Here is a 27221-nt window from a genome sequence, read left to right as displayed (position 1 = left end):
GGCTCCTGTGCACCTAAGTAAGCCACTCCCAGAATAATCATGAGGACAATTAGATGGCTCAAGGGACCTGAATATAATCTTTGCAAAAATATCTCCAGTTACAATATGTTTAGAATCAATACGTCCCCGGGAAAAGACAACAAGAGCATGAGGATTTTAAGAGATCCTTATGATCAAAGGAAACTTAGAATTGGAAATGATCTTAGAGGTCTGCTAGTCCAATTAAAGAAAAAAAGAGAGAAACAGAGAAAAACAAAACAAGAATATGAATGACAAAACAATATAAAAAGTCATGCTCATTATTATTGAGATTGTTAACATCTCAAAACATAAATTGTGTTTTTTTCTTAAAAAGAGGTACACACTATAGCATAAATGAGTCATCGAGGGCTGATTGTGGTGATGGTCGACAGTAGAGGAAAGTTGGTTTTCTCTGTATGAACCAAGTTTGGTTGCTCTATTCGCTTCTCAAAGACCAAGCCTCTAATCCCAGTTAATTGTCTAAAAAGGACTGCTTTTGGTCATACAGTATACAGGTGAGAGTGTAGATGAATTAGTACAGGCTTTCCCTTCTATTGGAGCACAGGCTTTATGGAAGAGTATTCCATAGGAGGAGGAAGATGAGTTAGAAGATATGGGTCCTACCTCCATCTCTGCTGCTGATTTGCTGTGACCCCATATTGTAGTTCACTTAAATTATTTAGATCTCTGTTGTCACATCTATTAAATGAAAGGAATATACTCCTCAAACTTTAGAGCTGAAAGAAATGATGTTCAAAGTGGTAACTGAATTCCATAAGTCACTGAGTTAATAACTGGCTGAACTGGGACAGGAACTCAGGTCTTCTGATTTTAAGGTCTAGATTTCCCCTACATGTGCTCTAAAGTCTCTTTTAAGTATTTCTTAAAAAAAAAAAAAAAAAAAAAAAAGAAAAAATCATTGGGAACCTACTATAGTCTGGGCACTTTTCAAATTCATGGTCTCATTTATTCTTCATTTATCGTATTTTCATTTTATAAATGGAGAAAACATTCTTAGTAAAGATAAGCAGCTTAGTACATTTATACAGTGCTAGTAAATGGCAATGGCCAAATTTTTACACAGATATGTTTCTGAGAAGTATTTTGTCAGACCAATCTGCATTAATTATTCATTATTAGTGTAAATTTAAATCATTGAATCCCTATCTTAACTACATTTACAAAACAAGCCTTATATCTGTTTGAAAAGTAGAAATTGTTATGTTTTGTTAGAAAAAATATATGCAGCAACTTGGTGGAAAACAACTGTATAAAGAGCTCTTTCTGGAACATTAATAATGAAGGGCAATAAAAAGTGGTGTAGATAAAATTTACTATTTTGATGTTTTTATCAGATCATTTCATGGTGAGTCCCAGATGATTGCTACATATACATAAACTTTATGTTTTTTGCATTTATGCTTGGAAACTACCTATTTTTAAGGAAAAAACTGAATTTGCCTCTTTAAGGATTAACTCTTTCCAATAATAGCTTGGATTTTTAGAACTAACTTGTAAACTTCTTGATGGTTCTGCCTCAGATATCTTCCCTCCTCCAACCTCACCTCTACTGTCATCCTTATTATTCTCTGGTCCTCCATGGTACCTGGTACACAAATACAAACACATGCTCATAGTAGGAATTTATGATATATTTAGTGAATAAATGAATGCATGAATGAACAATCTAAGAAATAAATCTATTAAAGTTTTGGGCAACAAAAATTACTCTAAAGTGCCAGGGTTTACTTGGATCATCATTGATTCAAAGATTCTTCCAAAAATAGTAGCTGGCCATCTTGTTGAAAACAGCATTTAAGTGATATAACATTTTGTCCAAGACTCCAAAGTAAGGAAAAGGTGTGGAACACCAGTGTCTGTTTCAGCAGAACAGTCATAGACAAAAACATTCTGGGTCACACATATGAATTCATTACCAGCTAATTAATATTAAACATTAAAGCTAAATGTTTCCCCAATGTAGAGAATATCGTCAAAGGTTTTGCTAGCTCTCTTGGTTGCCACACAAAAGAGTAAAGGGATTGCTTTATGAAACATTAACCTCCTGCCTCCTGGAAAAACAGAGAAACAAAAACCTCCTCAGCAGAATCAATGAAGTAATCTGCAGGACTCCAGTGAGGTACCAACAGCTTTCTAACAGTGTGCATTATTGTTAAAACATGCTTGAAGCCAAACGCTGGACCATGTATCTTGTAATTATTTCTTAAGAGATCAACCATTAAATGGCATAGAGGACCCTCTTAGTTTGAGTTTAAAAACCTCTGAGCTCATAGAATTGCTCTGGGCTATGGGCCATAGGCCTTGATTCTAATTCCTCTTTGATTCTGATCAGACATCTGGCTCTGTCTTTTGGCCCATTTATGGTATGCCTCAGTATCCCTACAGGAAAATCACATTCAAACTCACTCTGAAACCTACCCATCCTCTTAGAAGTTTGGTATGTGTACTGAAAGTGTCTCAGAAAAAGAAACATTATAAATTCAAGATATAATTATTATCCTTATATAACACCATTAAGCAACTTCAATTACAAACCACACTTTTAAAATCTGTTAACACTTCCTTCTGGGAAAGCCCTTTTGCCCTTTAATAGTGTAAGCTAATCATGGCAATATAATTTCCGGAGCTCATATTTGTGGAAGGAGAAAGGATGGCACTGGTGGCTTTCTCCTTCCTTTATCTCCTGAAATTATTGAGAGACTCTAAGCTAATTTTCTAAAGTATGCAGAGGCACTTAGGAAAGCTGGGAGCTGAGATGGGAACCTAAGCATTTCACTGACATCATTCCATGCTCCCCACATATGGCACATCACATAAGCAGTACTGGCTGAGCACACTGGTCTATTCTGGACTCTTGTTGGCGTTAAGTAGCATTCTTAATTACAAGCAGGCTTGCTTTTTGTCATTTACAGTCACACAGTTCTCCCTTTATTTAACTAGAAAAAAACCCACAATTTTTCTATGGAGGTAGTTTCACCATTTATGTTTTTGAGCAAATGCAAAATATAAAAGGACCCTGCAGTGTTCTCAAAACCTGCTTCTCACAGGCACTTAAAAAAAATCCTCATCATAATCTCTGCAACTGGGTCAGCTTGCACAAAGATACTCGGGTAGCCATGAGCGCTCTCTGCGCCCTGCAAACCTTGTAAGTGACACCTCATAATAGTGCAAATGAAGCATGGCAAGATGAGAAAATGAAGAAGAATGAACCTGGATAGTCAGCCCAGCAGCTTTCAAAACATAGGGGACTCAATTTTATTCCTTAAACTATACAACAAATGAATTTTTATTTTACACATTCAAGCACATACGTGCATTCTCTATTATGAAAGAAAATGTCTTATGATTCACAGAAATTCTAATACAACCAAACAGCCTAGTTCATTTGTTCATCTAGCCAAATAAATTTGCAATAGTCTCAGATTTTGAACTAAACCTCATTTTCACTTGTGTTGACTTTCAGCTATGAATTTATCATATTGTCATTTACCTTTGTGCTTTCCCTTCACCCTCATCTATTAGGCTCAAGGGTTCTTTACTTGTGGGTCCTTTGTCCCAACCATTACTGAAATATTCAGAGAGCTATTCACCCAACAAATTCAACATCACCTCTTTCTTATTAGGTTTCTCTTTAAGCCATCACCCTGCCTGCTGTGTTCTCAGTCCCTCTGCACTCACACCTCACCCCATTTCTCCATCCCCCACCCTGAGAGGCTTATTTTTTATCCTAATGTTCCTTGATTGTTCTCTATAAAGTTAATATTATTTTCAAAAGAGGGAAAGGATGAAGTATGAGAAATTCACACCTGGCTTTTATTTGGCAGGGGTTGGTTAGTGACATGTAAGTTTGCGCCTCTGATTGAAAAAAACAAAGAATCAGAAGAGGAGCAGCCTCTTCCAAAAGAGTAAGCGTGAAGGAGGGTGGGCAGAAATCCAAAAATACACAAACACGACCATACAACAGAACCTTCGAAGGAAACAAAGTTCTTTGACCCAAAAGAATAATACCAACCACTATACACACAACAATTTTCTCTACTATCCTATTCTTTCTCTTTTTCGATGACAGGCACCTCTGATTTTTCATTCACACGCAGAGACAATCACTGTATTCTGGAGGGAAAGAAATGTTTGTAAAGGCCAGCAGACGGCGCCTGACTGGGGCAGAAGCTGCAGTGGAGAGGAAAAAGGAGTGCCCCACTCTGCGGCAGGGCCCCTGGGTCTTCTCCTCTCCCACGTCCCCAGCAGCCTTATCCCTCTGGAGAGAGGCCGAAACACAGAAAAGGAGAAGTTGCATATGAGATTATTAGCCAAGTGCTTCCCACTGGCACAATTAGGTGCCCCACCCGCTCCATACCCCCATCTGCCTCACCACACCCACCTACCCACACTCTGCCCTTCCTGCACCCTGGCTTGCCTCCGTCCCTCAGGACTCACATAATTCTGCACAAAGGCAGGGCAGTGGTTGAGAACTGCACCCAGGTAAAGGGAGCAACAAGCTCCTAGAATATTGCGGGCTTGTGGTGAGATCACCAGAAACTCCTTATTCTTTCAGAGAGATCTGATCTCTGTTACTTATAAAAATAATCCCTGGCTTGGGACATCACTCTCGTCTCCATACTAGACACTCTTAACTGGAGAGAATTTCTGGGACAGAACTAGGAGAAGGAGAAAGGAACCAATTCCTAGAACCCACAGGGATGTGTTTTTTCTATTGCGCTCCCAAAGAGGGCTTGCTAGGGGACTTGGTCTCTCTTCAGTTAGATTATGCTATAGTTTTTCATATCTAACCAGAATTGTCCCCAGGTGGGAAGCCCCCGCCCCACCCTGCATCCATGGAATAAAGGGCCATCCTGGTAGCACCAGCAACTGCTAAGGGCAGAGCAAACTCATAAGGAGTGGGGCAAAGGATTCCGAGCTGAAACAAGTCTGAAAGGTGACGGGTCCTGCAAGAAAGAGGTGGAAAACGGATATAAAAAAAGTGCCCACAACTTTCACTCTGCTTTCTAAACAAGTGCATTTTACACCAGGGGAGAATAAAAATTAGGAGTGGGGAACGACTCACAAAAACAGATTGATGTTTTAATTTTTGGCAATTCGGGGAATCTGGAATAGATATTTATCTGAAAATTAGAGGAATCTGGCCTCACAGTGCTGGTCACTCTGGAGGAAAAGGCTGCCAACCAAGGCTTTTCTCTACACTCTGCTATTTTCAAAGGGACAGGGCATTAGGAGAATAGTTTCCCTTAGCTCTAACTTCTTCTCCAGGCAGACCTCTGGGCTTAGCCCAGCCAGCACTGACTGACTTGCCCTTCCTGGAAAGCATTAATCACTGAAGGAGGAAGTAAGACCTCCCTCGTTCCAATAGCCTTCAGACATGATCCTCCGGGAGATGGGTATGTGTAGTCAAGCCTCTCTCTGTTCCATTTAGAAAAGAACTCAGCCTGATTACCAAGAAAAAGACATATATTTATGTGCAGAGTGGATGGAAGGGGAATGGTGTCCAGAGGTCCCCTCCATGCCTGGGAAGGGCTGGCCCGCATTAGAGGGGGTGCCTCGGTTGCCCTCCTACCTTTTCCAATTAAGGGAAGGCGTGGGGGCAAAAGTAATTGGCCTCCTGTTGAGTGAGTCCCAGGACTGCTTCGCTGTCACTGCAGTCTGGGCGCACTTTGGAGGAATGTCCGGGCTGGAATCTCTCCCTCCCCCCAGGGGCCAGGGAAGATGGGCAGGAGGTGGGGCAGCACATACAGCACAGACAAAAGGTTCTGCAGAGCCCTCTTCTCTCTGGTGCTCAGGTCCCTTAGCTGAGCGCGGCGCCCCATCCGGCCACTGAGTGACCTTCTGGCAACTGACGCCCCCTTCCCGTGGGGCCCAGCCGCGCGACCCGGGCTGGTCCTTTAGTAGGTGTCCACATCTCTCTCCCAGTACCTCGACAAGGAACGCCCCTCCCACCCCTCACCACCAACACCCGCGACGCCTTCCCCCATCCCCTTTCTATTGTCTTCAAAGAGATAAGTGGCTCGCACCAAGCACACCCAAATGCACCTCCCTTTTGTCGAGCTTCCATTTCTCTGAGCCTTAGGAGCCCAGGAGCGAGTGCAGGGTAGAAAGGGGGGAGCGAGGGGGTAACCCGCGAGAACTTGGCATAGCAGACCCACCGTGTCCGCCTCGCAAGGATGCCGGTGACCTGTAGATTGCAATAGGCACTGAATGATGCTTGCTGCTGCCATGGAAATGGTGGATGTGGTGCGCTCCCAAACTGGACGCCCCCCACGCCACTCCTAGGAGGCCGCTGAGGGTGAGCGGGACTATCCAAAGCAGGGCCAGGCGCCCCCCTGCGCCGCCGCCGCCGCCGCCGCCCCCGGGCGAGCCCAGCTCGGCGCCGCACCGGAGCATCCTCTGGTACATGGCGGGGCGCCCGCCGAGGGGCAGCCGCCGCGGGAGGCAAAGTTTGGGGCGCGGGGAGAGGAGAGGGCGCAGGGGAGCGGGCGGCGCGGAGTGGGCTGAGGGGCCGGCCGCCTCACCGCGCCAGGGCACCCATCCTCTCCCTCCTTCGGACAGTCTTCTCGGGGTCCTGGAGTCCGCCGTGCCTAGCACCCCAAACAATCCGAAACATAGCCGAGGCGAATGCAGCTGGAGAGGGGCTTGTCCGGAAAGGCAGCCCCGGGAACAGCAAGCGCGGAGCGGGTGGCTGCTCCCAGATTTCCAGGGCTCCAGGTTCTCGAGAGATACTCCCAAAGAGTTTCGGGCGAGAGTGAGTGCCGGCGGGTGGGGGGCCGAGAAATTGTTTAAAGCTCCTCCTGGAGGGTCCTCACTTCTACATGACAGCCATCCACCGCGAATCCACTAGGTAAATCCATTTAGCTTTGTGTGCGGGGACTAGGGAGGCCACTTCGCCGGCCCAACCTCCTTTCAAGACAGAAGCAGACCCCATGGAATCCAGGCGCCCCTTCCCTCCATTCAGCCCCGGCCGGCTCGCCCGCTAGCGCCAGCCTCCCCCGGGCAGCGCGCGGAGCAGCGGCGCGCATCGCCTGCTCCCGAGGCAATCTCCGCGTCGGCCGCCTCCTGACACTTACGCCCGGCGAGGGGTTCAGAGGGAAGAGTGCGCCCTTCTGAAGGAAATGGGAATCGAACGGGGGAAAGACAGCTGAGAAGAAGATGCGGACGAAGGAGTAAGGGAGAGATACAGAAAAAGAACAAGAAAAAGAAAAGAAAGAAAGAAAGAAAAGAAAAACCACACACGCTGGTGAAGCAAGGGGCTCTATGCAAATCTGCAGTCTCCAAACAGCAAATCACTGAAGCTCGGATGCAATGCAGAGGACGAGCCTATGTAACGAGGGAGGCTGGTCTAGCTTCCCACGAAAATCGCCCTGCTTTGCCTCTCCCTTGCATTCTCCACGCATCAAAGGGACACGTGTAAGGCGAAACGGGAACACCTAAAAAGCATCTCTCCCTCCACCAGGTGATCCCTCCATCTGAACTACAATGGCAAATGGCACCCTTCCCCTACCCAATGGTTTAGATGTAACCAGTGTCTTTAGAGATCTTAAAAGGGAGAGAATTCGGGTCTTTTTATTGGACCAAACTTGTTCTACCAGGTGTTTAAACCCAATCTGCTAAATATGGCTTGATACCTTGTACTCAATCATCAGTCGCGATGATCTGTTAATCACATATGTTACTCATAACAAGGATTCTTCTTCCCACTACCATATTATATCATATAAGGCAGTGGAAGTTCAGGGGACCAAAACTCACAAGGAGGGAAAAGGATGCATTAATTTGGCAGCTGCAGAAGAGGCAGAAAGTGGAAGAATGGGAAGAGAGGAAGAGAAGGGTCAGGAGAGAAACAGGAAGAAAGCAGAAAAGAAAGAAATGGCATGAATAAAATTGCTTGTATTTCAGTCAATATTTTAGGAATATATAAGATCTTCCAAGATCTCTATAGAAGCCCCGCTGTGATGATCTTTGCTAAGGGTTGAACTCCTCATTTCTCTCATCCTGTCTTATAAAGAAAATAGCATCAGGAAATGAAAATTCCTAAATCTAGTGCCCCCAAGGGAAAGAGGACATTTATATGCTTTTGATGAAATACAGCATCTTTAACTGAAAGCTGTGTGTCCTAGATGAAAGACCAGCAAAGGCAGCATAAATTTAAGAGTAGAAATCTAGCAATGCAAGTGAACTTGGCTAGGATGACCACAGGCACTGGATGCTGGTGATTAAGTCTTGGGACTACGATTTAAACATTTCCCTGATTTCCAAAAGATGATAAAAAACTACGACATGTCCAGTGGCTGGACTTTTTTTTTGTCTTTATTTCTATTTAAAGCCAAAAGAAGGCAACATTGAACAGGAATTATTTCTCACTAGGTTCTCACCATCTACATAATTGTTATCAACAAATATAAAGTCCAGTATTTTTAAAAAAATGTAATTCTGGGAAGATTTGATTCAAATCAGCTACTAACCCAAGTGGCCACTTAGACTTGTATATTGCTTCGTAGTCCAAAGATTCAACCATGGGACTCTGATGCCCACTATATAAATAGTGTCCAGTGGCCCCCAAATCACACCTGTAGCAATCACACATCTCACGTTCCTGTCAAAAGTTTATTTTAGGATACTAAAAGATAATTCTTCAGTAGTATATTGATTGAAACAGTTCAGCCTTGCTAAACACGATGCTTTTATCTATTTAAATATGCCGTGTCTCCCAAGCTTCCACAGCTGCTCGAAGACCAGCAGATGCAAAATCTATCATTTTCCACTGTGAACTGTTTCTGCCCTTGCCCCCAGTCATTTCTTATTCATTTTGTTATTTTGCAACATATGTATTTTAATTTACCAACAAGAGTCGTGATTATTCGTTTTAAAAATATCAAGTAGAGCTTCAAAAAGAAAAGGAAAATCATCCACACAGTATGTTTTCAGAACTGCAGGTCCATATTCTGAATTTGACATTTCATAGTGTTAGCACGGAAAGAGCACTGGATTAGGAGTCAGGAAATCTGTACTGCATTTTTGATGCCACCATTTACTGGTTACATCACATTAGTTACTGAGTCTTTCCCTGAGGCACTGTGCCTTCCTTTATAAAATAGTCATGTTTCTATCTTTCGTAACAATCCCACAGGGTAGAAAGGATATCATGCAATATTTAATGCTGGTGTTCTTTAAAATATGTCAAATGCTCCCTGCAATGAAGGCGTTATGTCTCTTCTCTCATACAGGTCTAACATATTCAAGCTGATCACCATGCACAATACATTCAGTTGCCTTCCATCTAAAAGATACGTAGAACATTGCATTGGTCTCCAATACCCTCATATATTGTGTTAATCTGTCCTTCCCTCCCCAAATAAATGGTAGATTCCTGAAGGGGACAAGAGTCAAGTCTTCATTCCTACTCCCTCTAGTGTCCAGCATATGTGAAACATATCTAGTCTCTTAGTACTTACAGTCAGTTCTCATTATTCACAGTAGCTGTGGCAAATAAAGTCCCTGTGAACATTGAATCAGCAAATACTGAACCATTGCTTCTATGGGGAAATACAGGGCTATGTTCCTGCAAACCTCTGATCACATTTTCATCACTGAATCAATCCATTGCCTTGTTTTGTGTGTTTCTGAATGATAATGACACCTTCTTTAATACATAATGTTGATTCATCAACATTGAACTCATGACCAGCAGCACTCTAACTCATGCCTGAAAGAAGCATATCTAATATGTATTTTCTCCATAAGGCACATCACATCTTTCTTGCATTTAGGAACATTAGACAGCCCTTTAGTATTATGCTTGAGGGCCATTATAAACAGCAAAGTCACCAACGTAAAACACAAAAACGTGGTGCTAAAAAGACCTAAAATAGCGCACTTGTTTACAGTGTGAGAGCTGAAACAAGAAGGAAGCCAATAGTCTTGTTCAACTTCAGCCAGGAACACGTGCATTGGGAACACAAACGTTTGCCATTCTCTACGTGTTTGCTAAGGATCACCAAAGTGCCACAGGCTACAAATAAATAACAAGGATCAACTGTATTTGTTATTCTCTTGATTGCTAGGAATGGATAGGGCTGGGACATTGGAGAGTGATTGGTATAAGGAAAAGCCATAGAAATAGAATAAGCGTAGAAGATTGTGAATAACTTTCCCAAGAGCATTCAATTAGGAAGATGCTTCCCTTCCTCCCCCACTACCCCCCCCCCCCCCCGTCTTATATTGTCTGGGGCCTTGGGAGATAAAGGCAGGGTTAGAGAACGGATAGGCCAGAAATCTTAGTTTTAAATAAGTCTCAAGAGCTAAAGAGAAAATACTTATGGCTGCCTCAAAAGAAGAAATTGTAGCTGTAGTCTTCCAGGCAGATGTCTAGGGCACCTTTGCAATACTTAGGAGGTTCTAGGGTGTATGCTGTGATACGAATACAGCAATATTTGTTATAAATGCTTGTAATTTTGTGGAACAAGGAGCAACTCCCTGTCTAGATAGTGTAGAAAAAGTATTGTGGGCAAAAACATGAGTAATCTGGATGAAGCAAATAAAGCTTGTGTGTACCCATTAATTTGTGTCTCTTCAGCTAGTCAGTCTTTGTGCTTGCAATTTTGTTATCTAAGGGAAACTGAGGCAGCATCTCACAAATTGTTCTCAGGTGATTGAAGAACTGGTTGGAGGAAACATGGTTTTTGGCTAACTGTAATGTATTCTAAAAAAATTCAGCACAGACAGTGTGATGTAAGTGTTTCTTAACGCTGTCTGTACCCCAAGAGTGTCAGAGCCTTTATCAGGAATTTATGCCCCAACACCTCAGTCAGAATTACAGAAGACACAGGTGGCTTCTAGAAGCCTTGGGCTACTATCATCTCTAATTATGATGTGGCTGTGCTCATTAGTTATAATATCTGTTGAAAATAAGTTATCACTGATGAAATTAAGGGCTTGTTAATTGGTCCAATGGAAGTTAGGAAGAAGTTAATCCTTTGTGAAATTATTAATAGGCAAGATGCGTGAATTAACTAAATTTTACCTGAACACACCTCACTTCTACATAAATAGAGCATGTGACTCTAAGTGGCTTTTCACCCTTTATTATGAGGAATGGTTCCATAATAATAGTAATAATAAAAACTAACACTTATTTCTAGCACACTACTCTGAGTGATTTAAATGAATTAATTCACATAATCATTACAAAATGATATGAGGTAGGTACTATTGTTGATCCCTAACAGTTCTTAATCACTTAATTCTGAGAGATGGTGAGGTGGGTGCTGCTGTTGAAATACTGTCATATTTGCTTCAGGAAAACCATTTCTGGGAGACATTTTTTTCAGGTACCTAAAAGAATGAAGAGCTGGAACTTCCCCAAGCTTCTAGAATAGGCTAGATGACGAGTTGGTGGGTGCAGCGCACCAGCATGGCACATGTATACATATGTAACTTACCTGCACATTGCGCACATGTACCATAAAACCTAAAGTATAATAATAATAATAATAATAATAATAATAAAAGAAAAAAAAATCATACAATGAAAAAAAAAATTTTGTGCCTACTCATTAATAAATGTCTAGATCTGTAGCAGAAGTTGGTCTTGGTGTTGAATTCATTATGAGCTGTACCTGTGTGAACTCTTTGAAACGGGGTTCACACTCAGTTGCTGCCAACAACCATGGCCACTGAGATCTACCTAAAAGAACCTAAGGACTGTATGTGCTAAGCTTTCTTAAGCCCACTCACGCCTGATGATTTATCATGAACAAGAATACAGGTAGCCTAAGTGGAACAACAGTTAAGAAATGAGACATGGATTTGAAAGTTGAAAGGAAAAGACAAAAGAAATAGAAAGAGATGGAAGAGCAGAGTGAGTGGAAGAGGGAGATTCTGGAGAAATGGGAAAGGACAGGCCATTTCAAGTTATTTCTTCATATTGCAAAAATCAACCTTTTTGTCTCAAGAAACAGGATGGTTGTCAGGCAGACACTTTCATCCTTTTCATATTTTCCTTAAGCTTAGTTGGAAACCCTTAAAGCTCAGTATTAAGCTTTTTAAATAGAAAAGTAGACACTAAAATCAGCAGAGGGGAAGTATATTAAAATCCACAGGCAGCACTAATATTTTAAAAATTAAAAATGAGAAGAGTGTCAGTCTTGCATTTTGCATTTCTACCAGTATCCCCATAAAGTAAAGACAAGCAGACCCCACATATCCATCTACCTACTTTTCTGAGTTGGAACTGAGAGTCAATAAAAAGGGACAGACTCAGAAGAGGGTTTGTTCTGGAGAGTTGTAAAGCTAAACCCCTGATCCTGTTACCCCTCTGGATTACTGCAGGTCCCTAAGAGTAAGATCAGAAAATGAGAGTAAGAGCATTGATAATAATAATAATAATAATAATAATAATAATAATAATAATGCCAGGCTAAAAGCATCTCTGGAGATTTATTGCAATCTTTTTCTTATTCGGATGATAAACTTGTGTTACAGAAAAGTCAGGTTTATTTATGAAGTGTTTACTTATCTTGACGAACACCTTCACCTCCAACCACCGATAGTCCAGTCATAGATATAGATTGGTGAATTCAGTCAACTTAGCTATTACCTACCTCCCCCACAATGATATAACAAATCAGAGGGAGTGCTGGGGATCAAGATGAGCCAATGCGGTACTCAAGTCACTCAAATTGAATTAAAGCCTAGATGTGCAGTTTGACTTGGAAACATGACTAGATTTACTCAAGTCAAGATTGGTTGTGTTTAGCTCTGAAATATTCTATAATCTCTATCTTGTTTTTCATCCGATTTAATAAAAATTTCATTTTTGGTGGCTTGCATACAACTTGGTGCTTAAGTACCAAGTCAGGGTCATAGAGATTTCACTATAACTGCAAGTTCAAGTGTTGCAGGCATCACAGGAGCACCAACCAATAATATGCCATCTTTTAATCACTGTCAGCTTATATAGTTTGTAGAATTGTTTCAACCGATTTCTGTTGGTGACAAACACTTCCTAGGCTCATGCTCTTTCAGTTTCAATGTGTTCATAATGTAGCGTGGCAACATGAGACTGGAGTGCCTGACTGTGAGCATGAATCCAAGCTTCATTGTTTTTATTGATGTGACATTGAGTTTAAGGTCCCCTTGTCCCAGTTTCCTCATCTGGAAAATGATTATAATGCTAAATGTAATGAAATTGGAACCATTTCTAAAATCTATTAAACACATAATAAATATGTTATTATTCTTTATTCATGTGTACTTAGTTTAGCTTATTTATTCTTTATTCATAGGTACTTTATGCCAAAGACATAAAGATAATGAGCTGCGATGTGGTTTTTAATTTGGCCATATTCTAAAGTCTTCCCACTCAGTCTATAGTCAAGCTCAGCCACTTCTTAATTTATTACCATAGCCTGTGTTTCTCTAAATCTGTGTTGCTCAAACTTTAGTGTGCATAGGAGATACACTAGAGGGGCTAGAAGGGCTGTTAAATCACAGATTGCTTTGCTTTTGATTTCCTTAATCTTTGGAGGACCCTGATAATTTGCATTTCTAACAAGCTCCCAAGTGATGCTGAAGCTGCTAGTCCAGAGGAATGCCAAGGTCCTTGTTTCAGGTTTTATTAACTAACACATGGAGAGCTTTCTCATTAAGCTCCTTACCAATGATCTCACCTCCCCTTAGTTGATCCAATATAACTACAGCCAGATCAGTGTTCCCTAAGCATAGATAATAGTGCTGTTCCCAGTTCTCTTCTTTAAAGCATTCTTTAAAAACTTCAAGATGTCTATTATATAAACCTATTTGTTCTCATCTCACACCATGTAACTATAAATTCTCTTTACTATAGTTAGAAAAAAATATTCTATTTTCCTTCTCATCTTTTGTATTCCAGCTCTTTTATTTGTTGCCTTACCAGTGGCTATGAGCAGGAACTCAGACACTACACTAGGGTTCAATTCTTGCTTCTACTAATTTGCTAGCTATGTGGCCTTGGGCAGGTTATTTAAGCTCAGTTTTCCCATCTGTAAAAAAGGTTAATTGTAGGGTTGTTGTGAGGATTAAATGAGTTGACAAATTTAAAGCATTTAAAATACAATAGTGCCTAGAGTATGTGTGTGTATCTATATATACACTACCTTAGTGTCTAGAGTGCATATACACACACACACACACACACACACACACACTAGCTTTTTGCTGTTGTTTTCTGAAATGGGTTTTTTTTCCCCTTGTTTTATGGTAGGGAGAAAATAAATCAGAATTTATGATAATATTGTTTTCCATATAATTCCTAATACTGGTCATCCAAATAGTCACCATAACAAAACTAAACTAAACTAAACAAGAACAAAAATTAAAAAGTCCTTTTCAGTTCTGGGCATATCAGGCCTCCAGTCCAACCAGCATCAGCTAGAGAAAAGATCAATGCCATGAACTGACAACCTGGGATCTGTGTGCCTGAATTCCAAGACACTGTCTATCATACACGTCTATCACTGCAGAAAGAAGCATGAGATTGTTGAGAACAACTAGAAGTCGAAGGACAACTCTAAGGCAAGTTAGGGTAATATTAAGACTAAACATAATTTCCAAATTCTCTGGTAAACACAGATACTCAAACCAGGAACCAGAAATCATGTACCATATATTTAATTTCCTGAATGTCCAAGGACTCAGAGCATAAACCAATTTGGTTTATCTTTGCGAATATATGTTGTGGAGCATATACTACAATTTGAATGCACTGAGAGGAACTTAATCATGCGATTCAAATTGAATCTCTATCTGGGGTCTATAATCTAATCCCCACCCAATTCAGGAATTCAGGATATATATATTACATATATATACATATATATACACATATATAATATTTATATATACAAATTTATATATATATATATTTGTTAGGTTACACATTTTGTCAGAGATATTTTGATGTTAATACTATAGATAAGTTGGTACGACTACTCTACTATCAAGACCTTTTTACCAGGTAAAATTAAAATTCTGTAGCATGTTATATTAAGCCCTTTAAAATGTGCCTCCATGGCTCTTGTTTTACCTCCATTTCAACTTCTGCCACTTTCCCCACAAACGCCCCAGGCTCCAGCCACATGAATTTCTCACTCTTCCATAAAACACACTGGACGCTTTTTGTTGTTGTTGTTTTCACTTTGACATATCCCATGCTATTCTCTCTGTAAAACTATCTTTTCTACTTCCTTCGTCTCTTAGTATTGCATTAATTCTTCTATCAAATGTTAATATATATTTCTCCATTGGAAAAATTTCTGAACTCTGTTATTTTTTTGCTATCTTCTCAAGTGTAGAATATTACAAATACCTAAAAAAAGAGTGAGGATATGTAACAGTGTATTCACATTACTATTGTGCAGAATAAATGATGATCAAAGCAACTGGTTAAGTCTATCACCATGTTTAGTGGTTAAAATCACCAAAGCCAACAGAGAAATGAAACAAATCCTCTTCAATTTACCCTTACAGGTTTATTGGTGAGTTATTTTTATTATCTAAAATATATAAGAAGTTTAGGCTTAATTTTAATTTGAATGCTAAGTAAGCTGGTTATAAAGAATGATGGAATTCATTGTCATATTTTCCTACTCATGTTATAAACAGATGTCTTTCTTTTCCATACTTCATAAAAAAAAAGAAAGTACTGCCAAGCTAAGATGCTTGCTGCCAAGTTGAATTACAGAACAAACATTTATAGCCAACTTATAAATTCTTAACTGTAGGGTTTTATAATGGAAACACTGTCACCATTTTCACTATAACCATTCAAATAATATTACTATAGCAAAACTTATCATCTAATATTTTTTTCTGGGATGGATGAGGGAAGACTAGCTATAAGAGTTGGAAAAATTTCCAGTAGCTCAATTGAAATTGCATAATTATTCCAATGGTTCAAGTCTCTTAGAATATTGATTTTAAAATAAGAAGTATATGCTCCAAAATATTTATTCTTAAAAGATACAAAATTTTTTGATAACTGTATAAGAAATATATGACCTCTGAGGCATTTTGAAAAATTATTAATCAATGTTGCTTTTTTAAAACTGTCTTATTTTCCTTTTGTAAAAGAATTACTTTCCCTCACATTTTCTCTGTTCTATTGCTGAGATGATTCCCCCGGAGAACTGTGTGTTTATCTTGACAGGTGTTGGTAGATCCACAGACCTCTGTGGAATTGTTCCTGGTTGTGTTCAAGTACAGTAGAAAACATTATGCCTGCAAAGTAATAAACTTACCTTATTGCATTCTAAATAAAATAAACCACGCAGAAAGTGGAATTAATCTACTAATGTCTTCCTAATGAAGCTTTCATTAGACATATGGTGTGGTCTTCAATATTTAACACATGACAGGTATTAAAACAAAGCATATCTGATGATTTTTTTAAAGCATATTTGATGATTGCCTCTTATGTTATTTTTAAATGAACTAGTTTACCTTGAGATTGCTTTAGGCACCTAATCAAAGAGATACAAGAAAATATCTAGACTTAAGATTTTTTTTTAATCAAATAGAAAAAACAAACGCCTCACTACCAATGCCCTTAAATGATGAAAACTGGGCCAGGTGCTCAGGCCTGAAATCTTAGCACTTTGGAAGGCGGAGACAGAAGGATCACTGGAGACTACAAGTTTGAGACCAGCTTGAGCAACATAAGGAGACTCCATCTCTACAAAAAATTAAAAAAAATTTTGTAGAGGCATGGTGGTATATATCTGTGGTGCTAGCTAACATAGGAGGATCACTTTAACCCAGTTCAAGGCAGCAGTGAGTAATGATAAGGCCACTGTGCTCCAGCCTGGGTGACAGAGAGACCCCATCTCTACATAAACAAATAAATAATACATTTATTAATTATTATTATTATTATTATTATTATTATTATTTTGAGACTAAGTTTCACTCTTGTTGCCCAGGATGGAGTGCAATGGGGCAATCTCAGCTCACCACAACCTCTGCCTCCTGGGTTCAGACAGTTCTCCTGCCTCAGCCTCCTGAGTAGCTGGGATTACAGGCATGTGCCACCATGCCCGGCTAATTTTGTATTTTTAGTAGAGATGGGGTTTCTCCACATTAGTCAGGCTGATCTTGAACTCCCAACCTCAGGTGATCTACTCACCTCGGCCTCCCATAGTGCTGGGATTACAGGCATGAGCTACTGCGCCTGGGCATATTTTTATTTATTTATGTGCTGTTCTCATATTGAAGGGAGGGGCAAATTTCCAATTTTCTGTGCAATGTAAAATTTCATGCATTAATAAAATTTATAAGGCAAATATTAAGAATGAAATTGTTTTAGCCCAATTCACAGTGGTTTGCTTTAGAAGTAGCAAACACTGGATTCCCAGGCAAGATGGCCAAATAGGAACAGCTCTGGTCTGCAGCTCCTAGCAAGACCAATGCAGAAGGCAGGTGATTTCTGCATTTTCAACTGAGGTACCTGGTTCATCGCACTGGGACTGGTTAAATAGTGGGTGCAGCCCACGGAGGGTGAGCCAAAGCAGGGTGGGGTGTCGCATAACCCAGGAAACACAAGGGGACAGGGAACTCCCTCTCCTAGCCAAGGGAAGCCGGTGAGGGACTGTGCCATGAGGGATGGTGCTATCCAGCCCACACACTAGGCTTTTCCCATGGTCTTCACCACTGACAGACCAGGAGATTCTGGTGCCTACACCACAAGGGACCTAGGTTTCAAGCACAAAACTAGGTGGCTGTTTGGGCAGACACCAAGTTAGCTGCAGGAGTTTTTCTTTGTACCCCAGTGGTGCCTGGAACGTCAGCAAGACAGAACCATTCACTCCCCTGGAAAGGGGGCTGAAGCCAGGAAGCCAAGTGGTCTTGCTCAGCGAATCCCATCCCCCTGGAGTCCAGCAAGCTAAGATCCACTGGCTTGAAATTCTTGCTGCCAGCACAGCAGCCTGAAGTCGACCTGGGATGCTCAAGCTTGGTGTAGGGAGGGATGTCCACCATTACTGAGGTGGTGTTTGAGTAGGTGTTTTTCCCCTTACAATGTAAACAAAGCTGCTGGGAAGTTTGGACTGGGCAGAGCCCACCACAGCACCACAAAGACGCTGTAGCCAGACTGCCTCTCTAGATTCCTGCCCTCTGGACAGGGCATCTCTGAAAAAAAGACAGCAGCCCCAGGCAGGAACTTATAGATAAAACTCCCATCTCCCTGGGATAGAACACACGGGGGAAGGGGCGGCTGTTGGCACAGCTTCAGCCAACTTAACCATTTCTGCCTGCCGGCTCTGAAGAGAGCAGCAGATCTTGCAGCACAGCGCTTGAGCTCTGCTAAGGGACAGACTGCCTTCTCAAGTGGGTCCCTGATCCCCGTGCCTCCTGATGGGGAGACACCTCCCAGCATGGGTCAACAGACAACTCATACAGGAGAGCTCCAGCTGGCATCTGGCAGGTGTCCCACTGGGACGAAGGTTCCAGAGGTGGGAGCAAGCAGCAACCTTTACTGTTCCACAGCCTCCACTGGTGATACCCAGGCAAACAGGGTCTGGAGTGGACCCCCAGCAAACTCCAGCAGACCTGCAGAAGACTGTTAGAAGGAAAAGTAACAGAAAGGAAAACAAACAGAAGGAAAACTAACAAACAGAAAGCAATAGCGTCAACATCAACAAAAAGAACGACCACGCAAAAACTCCATCCGAAGTTTACCAAAAGCAAAGACCAAAGGCAGATAAATCCACGAAGATGAGGAAAAACCAGTGCAAAGAGGCTGAAAATTTCAAAAACCGGAATTCCTCTTCTTCAAAGGATCACAGCCCCCTGCAAGCAAGGGGACAAAACTGGACGGAGAATGAGTTTGACGAATTGACAGAAGTAGGCTTCAGAAGGTGGGTAATAACAGACTCCTCTGAGCTAAAGGAGCATATTCTAACCCAATGCAAGGAAGCTAAGAACCTTGAAAAAAGGGTAGACAAATTGCTAACTAGAATAACCAGTTTAGAGAAGAACATAAATGACCTGATGGAGCTGAAAAACAGAGCACGAGAACTTCGTGAAGCACACACAAGTATCAATAGCCAAACAATCAAGCAGAAGAAGGGATATCAGAGATTGACAATCAACTTAACAAAATAAAGCATGAAGACAAGATTAGAGAAAAAAGAATGAAAAGGAACGAACAAAGCCTCCAAGAAATATGGGACTATGTGAAAAGACCAAACCTACATTTGATTGGTGTACCTGAAAGTGAAGGGGATAATGGAACCAAGGTGGAAAACACACTTCAGGATATTATCCAGGAGAACTTCCCCAACCCACAAGACAGGCCCACATTCAGATTCAGGAAATACAGAGAACAACACAAAGATACTCCTCAAAAAGAGCAACCCCAAAACACATAATCATCAGATTCACCAAGGTTGAAATGAAGGAAAAAATGTCAAGGGCACCCAGAGAGAAAGGTCGGGCTGCCCACAAATGGAAGCCCATCAGACTAACAGCAGATCTCTCTGCAGAAACCCTACAAGCCAGAAGAGAGTGGGGATCAATATTCAACATTCTTAAAGAAAAGAATTTTCAACCCAGAATTTCATATCCAGCCAAAATAAGCTTCATAAGTGAAGGAGAGATAAAATCCTTTACAGACAAGCAAATGTTGAGGGATTTTGTCACCACCAGGCCTGCCTTACAAGAGCTCCTGAAGGAAGCACTAAATATGGAAAGGAAAAATCAGTTACCAATCACTGTAATGTGAAAGACCAATGTGTGTAAAGACCATTGGCACTATGAAGAAACTGCATCAACTAATGGGCAAAGTAACCAACTAGCATAGTAATGACAGGATCATTTCAAACATAACAATATTAACCTTAAATGTAAATGGGCTAAATGCCCAAATCAAAAGGCATAGACTGGCAAATTGGATAGAGTCAAGACCAATCAGTGTGCTGTATTCAGAAGACCCATCTCATGTACAAAGACACACATAGGCTCAAAATAAAATGATGGAGGAAGATTTACCAAGCATATGGAAAGCAAAAGAAAGCAAGGGTTGCAATCTTAGTCTCTGATAAAACAGACTTTACACCAACACCAACAAACATCAGAAAAGACAAAGAGGGGCATTACATAATGGTAAAGGGATCAATGCAACAAGAAGAGCTAACTATCCTAAATATATATGCACCCAATACAAGAGCACCCAGATTTATAAAGCAAGTTCTTAGAGACCTACAAAGAGACTTAGACTCCCACACAATAATAATGGGAGACTTTAACACCGCACTGTCAATATTACACAGATCAATGAGACAGAAAATTAACAAGGATATTCAGGACTTGAACTCAGCTTTGGAACAAGCAGACCTAATAGACATCTCCAGAACTCTCCACCCCAAATCAACAGAATATACATTCTTCTCAGCAGCACATAGCACTTATTCTAAAATTTACCACATAATTGGAAGTAAAACACTCCTCAGCAAATGAAAAGAACGGAAATCATAACAAACAGTCTCTCAGACCACAGTACAATCAAATTAGAACTCAGGATTAAGAAACTCACTCAAAATCGCACAACTACATGGAAACTGAACAACCTGCTCCTGAATGACTACTGAGTAAATAACGAAATGAAGGCAGAAATAAAGATGTTCTTTGAAACCGATGAGAACAAAGACACAATGTACCAGCATCTCTAGGACACAGCTAAAGCAGGGTTTACAGGGAAATTTGTAGCACATAATGCCCACAGGAGAAAGCAGGAAAGATCTAAAAATCAACACCCTAACATCACAATTAAAAGAACTAAAGAAGCAAGGGCAAACAAATTCAAAAGCTAGCAGAAGACAAGAAATAACTAAGATCAGAGCAGAACTGAAGGAGACAGACACAAAAAAACCTTCAAAAAAATCAATGAAAACAGGAGGTGTTTTTTGAAAAGTTCAACAAAATAGATAGACTACTAGCCAGACTATATATAAGAAAAGAGAGAAGATCAAATAGACGCAATAAAAAAATGATAAAGGGGATATCACCACTGATCCCACAGAAATACAAACTACCATCAAAAAACACTATAAACACCTCTATGCAAATAAACTAGAAAATCTAGAAGAAATGGGTAAATTCCTGGATATACACACCCTCCCAAGACTAAATCAGGAAGAAGTCGAATCCTTGAAGAAACCAATAACAAGTTCTGAAATTGAGGCAGTAATTTAAAAAAAGCCCAGGACCAGATGGATTCACAGCCTAATTCTACCAGAGGTACAAAGAGATGGTACCATTCCTTCTGAAACTAATCCTAACAATAGAAAAAGAGGCACTCCTCCCTAACTCATTTTATGAGGCCAGCATCATCCTGATATCAAAACTTGGCAGAGACACAACAGAAAAAGAAAATTTCAGGCCAATATCCCTTTTGAACAGCGATGCGAAAATCCTCAATAAAATACTGGCAAACCGAATCCAGCAGCACATCAAAAAGCTTATCCACCACGATCAAGTCAGGTTCATCCCTGGGATGCCAGGCTGGTTCAGCATACACAAATCAATAAATTTAATCTGTCACATAAACAGAACCAATGACAAAAAACACATGATTATCTCAACCGATGCAGAAAAGGCCTTCAATAAAATTCAACAGTTCTTCATGCTAAAAGCAATCAATAAACTAGGTAATGGTGGAACATATTTCAAAATAATAAGACCTATTTATGACAAACCCACAACCAATATCATGCTGAAGGGGCAAAAGCTGGAAGCATTCCCTTTGAAAACCGGCACAAGACAGGGATGCCCTCCCTCACCACTCCTATTCAACATATTATTGGAAGTTCTGGCCAGGAAAATCAGGCAAGAGAAAGAAATAAAGGGTATTCAAATAGGAAATAGGAAGTCAAATTAGCTCTGTTTGCAGATGACATGATGGTATATTTAGAAAATCCCATTGTCTCAGACCAAAAACTCCTTAAACTGATAAGCAAATTCAACAAAATCTCAGGATACAAAATCAATGTGTAAAAATCACAAGCTTTCCTATATACCAGTAATAAAGAACCAAATCATGAGCAAACTCCCACTCACTCACAATTGCTGCAAAGAGAATAAAGTACCTATGAATACAACTTACAAGGGATATGAAGGACCTCTTCAAGGAGAACTACAAATCAATGCTCAAGGAAATAAGAGAGGACACAAACAAATGGAAAAATATTCCATGCTCATGGATAGAGAGAATCAATATCGTGAAAATGGCCATACTGCCCAAAGCAATTTATACATTTAATGCTTTTCCCATCAAGCTACCATTGACTTCCTTTACTGAATTAGAAAAAAGTACTTTAAATTTCATATGGAACCAAAAAGTACCCTGTATAGACAAGACAATCATAAACAAAAAGAACAAAGCTGGAGGCATCACGCTACCTGACTTCAAACTATAGAAGGTCACAGTAACCAAAACAGCATGGTACTGCTACCAAAACAGATACATAGACCAATGGAATAGAATAGAGGCGTCAGAAATAACACCACACATCTACAACCATCTGTTCTTTAACAAACCTGATGAAAACAAGCAATGGGGAAAGGATCCCCTATTTAATAAATGGTGTTGGGAAAACTGGCTAGCCATATTCAGAAAAGTGAAACTGGACTCCTTCCTTACACCTTATACAAAAATTAACTCAATATGGATTAAAGATTTAAACGTAAGACCTAAAACCATAAAAACCTTAGAAGAAAACCTAGGCAATAACATTCAAAACATAGGCATGGACAAAGACTTCATGACTAAAACACCAAAAGCAATGGCAACAAAAGCCAAAATTGACAAATGGGTTCTAATTAAACTAAGGGGCTTCTGCACAGCAAAAGAAACTATCATCAAAGTGAACAGGGAACCTAAAGAATGGAAGGAAATTTTTGCAATCTATCCATCTGACAAAGGGCTAATCTCCAGAATCCACAAGGAACTTAAACAAATTTACAAGAAAAAAACAAACAACTCCACCAAAAAGCGGGCAAAGGATATGAACAGACACTTTTCAAAAGAAGACATTTATGCAGCCAATAAACACATGTAAAAAAGCTCATCATCACTGGTCATTAGAGAAATACAAATCAAAATCATAATGAGCTACCATATCATGCCAGTTAGAATGGTGATCATTAAAAAGTCAGAAAACAGATGCTGGAGGGGATGTGGAGAAAAAGGAACACTTTTACACTGTTGGTGGGAGTATAAATTAGTTCAACCATTGTGGAAGACAGTGTGGCGATTCCTCAAAGATCTAGAACTAGGAATTCCATTTGATCCAGCAATCCCATTACTGGGTACATACCCAAAGGATTATAAAGCATTCTACTATAAAGACACATGCACATGTATGTTTATTGCAACACTATTCACAATAGCAAAGACTTGCAACCTACCCAAATGCCCATCAATATTAGACTGGATAAAGAAAATGTGGCACATATATACCATGGAATACTATGCAGCCATAAAACAGAAGGAGTTCATGTCCTTTGCAGGGACAGGGACGTAGCTGGAAACCATCATTCTCAGCAAACTAACACAAGAACAGAAAACTAAACACTGCATGTTCTCACTCATAAGTGGGAGTTGAACAATGAGAACACATGAACACAGGGAAGGGAACATCACACATTGAGGCCTGTCGGGGGTTGGGGAGCAAGGGGAGGGATAGCATTAGGAGAAATACCTAATGTAGATGACGGGTTGATGGGTGCAGCAAACCACCATGGCACATGTTTACCTATGTAACAAGCCAGCATGTTGTGCACACGTATCCCAGAACTTAAAGTATAATTTTTAAAAATTAGCAAACACCAGCTTAAATTGCGGTTAAAACTACATAGTTTAATGGCCAGTGAAAGATCAACTGTAAACAAACAAAATCAGTATCTCTTCATAGGCAGCATTTTGATTTAGCATTTGTTGAAAATAAAATTCAAAGCATCTCACAGAAAACCTGCCTCCTTCAGAAAAATCACCAATTTTGGAGCATGTGTGATCCCATTCCAGCTAATATTTACAGTAGCATATAAAACAGCTACAAAAAAGTCACATCTTCATTGCTACATTATGCCAAATTCTTAATTTCCCATTTTATGTTCCCTTGTCAATTCTTTCCTGCTTCTCTCCTGTATAATCACAGTTGTCCAATTGAGACCTGATGATCTTATCAGTCATGCACTTTTACTATTATTATTTAAATTTGCTCATTTCAACTATTATTTATTGCCAAGCTTTGCAGAGGGAAGAAAACAGACATGGTAAAAGAATAGTAAAGGTGGGTCTTTTCTCTTTTGGCAGTAGCAGCCAGAAACAGTATGAAAGCAATGGATCATGAAGAAAAGCAATTTCCTACTTGAGGGATTAGATAGTACCCTCTTTTGTACTGTTAAATCAAAGTTTTAGTTATTTTTCCAAGTAATACTGATTTTTTCAATTTACATAAATAGTCTCTAGAGAAACTGCAAGAGACCCCCAAACACATACCCTCTCAGCCAATCAATAGAAAAGATAAGGAAAATGAAAAAAAGAAAAGAAAAACCAAACTTCCTTTATGTTGTACTGCTTTGAGCAAGGCTTTACACAGCATGGCAAAAATTAAACTGCTACACAAGCAAAAGATAATTAGCTTAACAACGAAGAATTTGAACTGATAGATGAAGCTTTTTTTTTCTTTTTTTCAGGAAAAGTATAGGCGATTTTTATTTTGAAGCAGTTCACTTTCGCTAGCATTAGAAAATTGAAAACTATGTAAATTTCAGCAAATGTTTGCTTTAATGTTTAGGTTCACATTGATATTAACCACTGCTATCAGTTGGTAATAAATTCAGATTTGAGAAAATTTGTAGCAGAAAACTACTCTGAAATGTCATGTGAAAATCCTAATCAATTTTAAATGCATTTACATTCATGGAGGAATAAAACCTACTCTTAAATAATAAAGGAAAATAATAGTACATGTATAAAATGTGAGGAAGGAAAATCATGAGTCTATTTTCACAGTTCATTTTTAAAGGTTTATCGCTTATATGAGGTATGTTTAAGAAAGTTACAAATTTTCTATAGTGAATGACTTTTATGCCATATAATTAACAACAAAAAGTCTTCATAGCTAAATAATAGGTTTTTGATAAAACCTTATAATTTATTTCAGCTTATTCCTGAGTTGCCCAGTTTTTAATGTCTTAAAACCCATCACACTGTTGACAGATACCTGAGGTAACAGTAGGTGATTAGCGGACAAAGTTCTAGCTACTATTTTAATTGCCTTTTTTCCGCTTTGTCAGACTTCTGATGCTATTAAGTCATTGTTGAACTCATCCTATATAGACAGTAAGAACAAACAAATAAGTAAATTAACATAGCAGACATTTCTTGCTTTACATATAACTGGAGTAATATTTTCTAAATCTGGTGAACAATCTATTGAACACACTACAAATTCTTTGCAAAGATGAAATAGAATAAGGAACTATGCAGGGAAAACAAATTAGACGACTGCAGGTCTGTAGCCAAGTGGAATATAATTTGTCCATTACAATAAAATTACCTTAGAAGTAGGTTGAAGTCATTTAGTATGGCTGAAATTTGGAGGGATGAATGTTACTTTCACCCAACATAAATCCCTTAATCCAATAGTAGATAATAAGAATAGGTTAGTTGGGTAAATAAGGTTTGAATCCACTGGGTTTTCTGGGCTGGACATTTTTTTTTTTTTTTTTTTTACATCCCGAGTTGGATTTGCTGACAGATTAGAGAATGGAAAGTATGTTGAGATTTCCCAGATTAAAAAATACATAAAAATGAAATAATTTGTAATGAGACTCAGATCCAGGACTAAATAATTCAATAGTCTCCTATAAATTACTAGGTAGTATCTATATAGAAACACCAAGATTCATCTTAAAAATCAGTGACTGTTCAATTGTAATATTCGTGGAGCAGCCCTGTCCTTGGCTCACTAGATGGGGCTATCAACCTAGACAGGCTGTTGTGACAGAGTGATTCTAGTTCAGTATTCAATATCCATTCTGCCTTCTTTCTGGCAAGTAGAACCATTTGAAAGGATGAGGGGGAAGTGCACAGAGTAGCAATATGTCCCACTAAAAATACTTGCTTTCCAAAACATCCTTAGAGGGAGAGTGCCCTTGTGACACAGTTAATCTTGAAAAAGTGTAAATTGAATTTACATAATTAGGAAAATATTTTCTTAAAGGTAGGTTTTGGTAGACTGTCTCCCCCACCCCACCACTTTTTGCCATAAAACCTTATTCCTGTTGCTCTCAATGCAGAGTGAATGCCCATGACAATACCAATTCTGAGATCATGAGGTCAAAAATCACACACTAAGGATGGAGAAGAAAGAAGACAGAAGGAGCTTAAATGTTTGATGTCTCCCTGCAGGAGTTATACCAGCCCTACGCCACCTACCTCTGGACTTCTTATTCAATTTGAAAAATAAATTATCAGTTTAATCCTATATAAGTCAGGTCTTCAGGTTTTGGAAGCTAAATAGATGCCTAATGGATATAACTATTTTCTGGAAAGGATGATTACTTAGATGGGTGAGTAAGCCAGCTGAGGCCTCCAGGCGTCTGGGAGAGACATTTATCCTTAAGGAAAGTAGGGAACATATTATTTGCTTTGGGTTTCTCCAGATCCACATGCATTTTAGGAAAGTTAAGGTACTTTCTTTAATACAGGAGCCCATTAGAAATAATAACTCAAGGAGAATAAGGCTATCCTCATCTCTTGAACAGAAGAAAATGCTGTTGAGTAAATAATACTATGGAACTAAAGAAATGCACCTATAGTCCCCTTTTTAAACATGCCATAAAAAAGGAAAAGAATATCCATTTCCTGTAGAAGAGAATTAGAGCTTAATGAAGACACACTTTCAACCAGGAGGTCTCCGACATGGGCCTATTAGTAAGAAACACATCTTCCCAGGTAATACAACTACATGTGAGTAAGTGCAGCCTGCCATACATTCTTTCATCAATTTAATTATCAATATGTCAAATTATTTATTTATCTAGCAAATATTTATTGAGCACTTACTCTGCAACAGGATCTGTACCAAGCCCTGGGCTCATTCAGAAATAAATGATTGGGGGGTTTGGTTTTA

The 27221-nt window shown here is 39.7% G+C and overlaps 1 protein-coding gene across 44 annotated transcripts in view; it reads right to left on the bottom strand.

The window, feature by feature from the left end:
* Nucleotides 1-27221, bottom strand: part of NRXN1 (neurexin 1) — a 1121298-nt gene that overhangs the window by 427600 nt on the left and 666477 nt on the right. The window contains exon 1 of one of the 44 annotated variants that reach the window (XM_054548190.2): nt 6201-8352. The exons of 40 other annotated variants lie outside the window; for them this stretch is intronic. In XM_054548190.2, coding sequence (XP_054404165.1) covers nt 6201-6450 — 250 coding nt within the window. In that variant the 5' untranslated portion in view covers nt 6451-8352. Of the gene's footprint in view, nt 1-6200; nt 8353-27221 lie in introns of those variants that run through there. 3 more of the 44 variants (XM_054548191.2, XM_054548187.2, XM_024242435.3) reach the window with 3 other exon arrangements.

This window comes from Pongo abelii, chromosome 12, assembly GCF_028885655.2.
Source record: "Pongo abelii isolate AG06213 chromosome 12, NHGRI_mPonAbe1-v2.0_pri, whole genome shotgun sequence".
NCBI lineage: Eukaryota > Metazoa > Chordata > Mammalia > Primates > Hominidae > Pongo > Pongo abelii.
The sequence above is the reverse complement of the archived record's forward strand: the minus strand, read 5'-3'. Positions and strand labels throughout refer to the sequence as shown.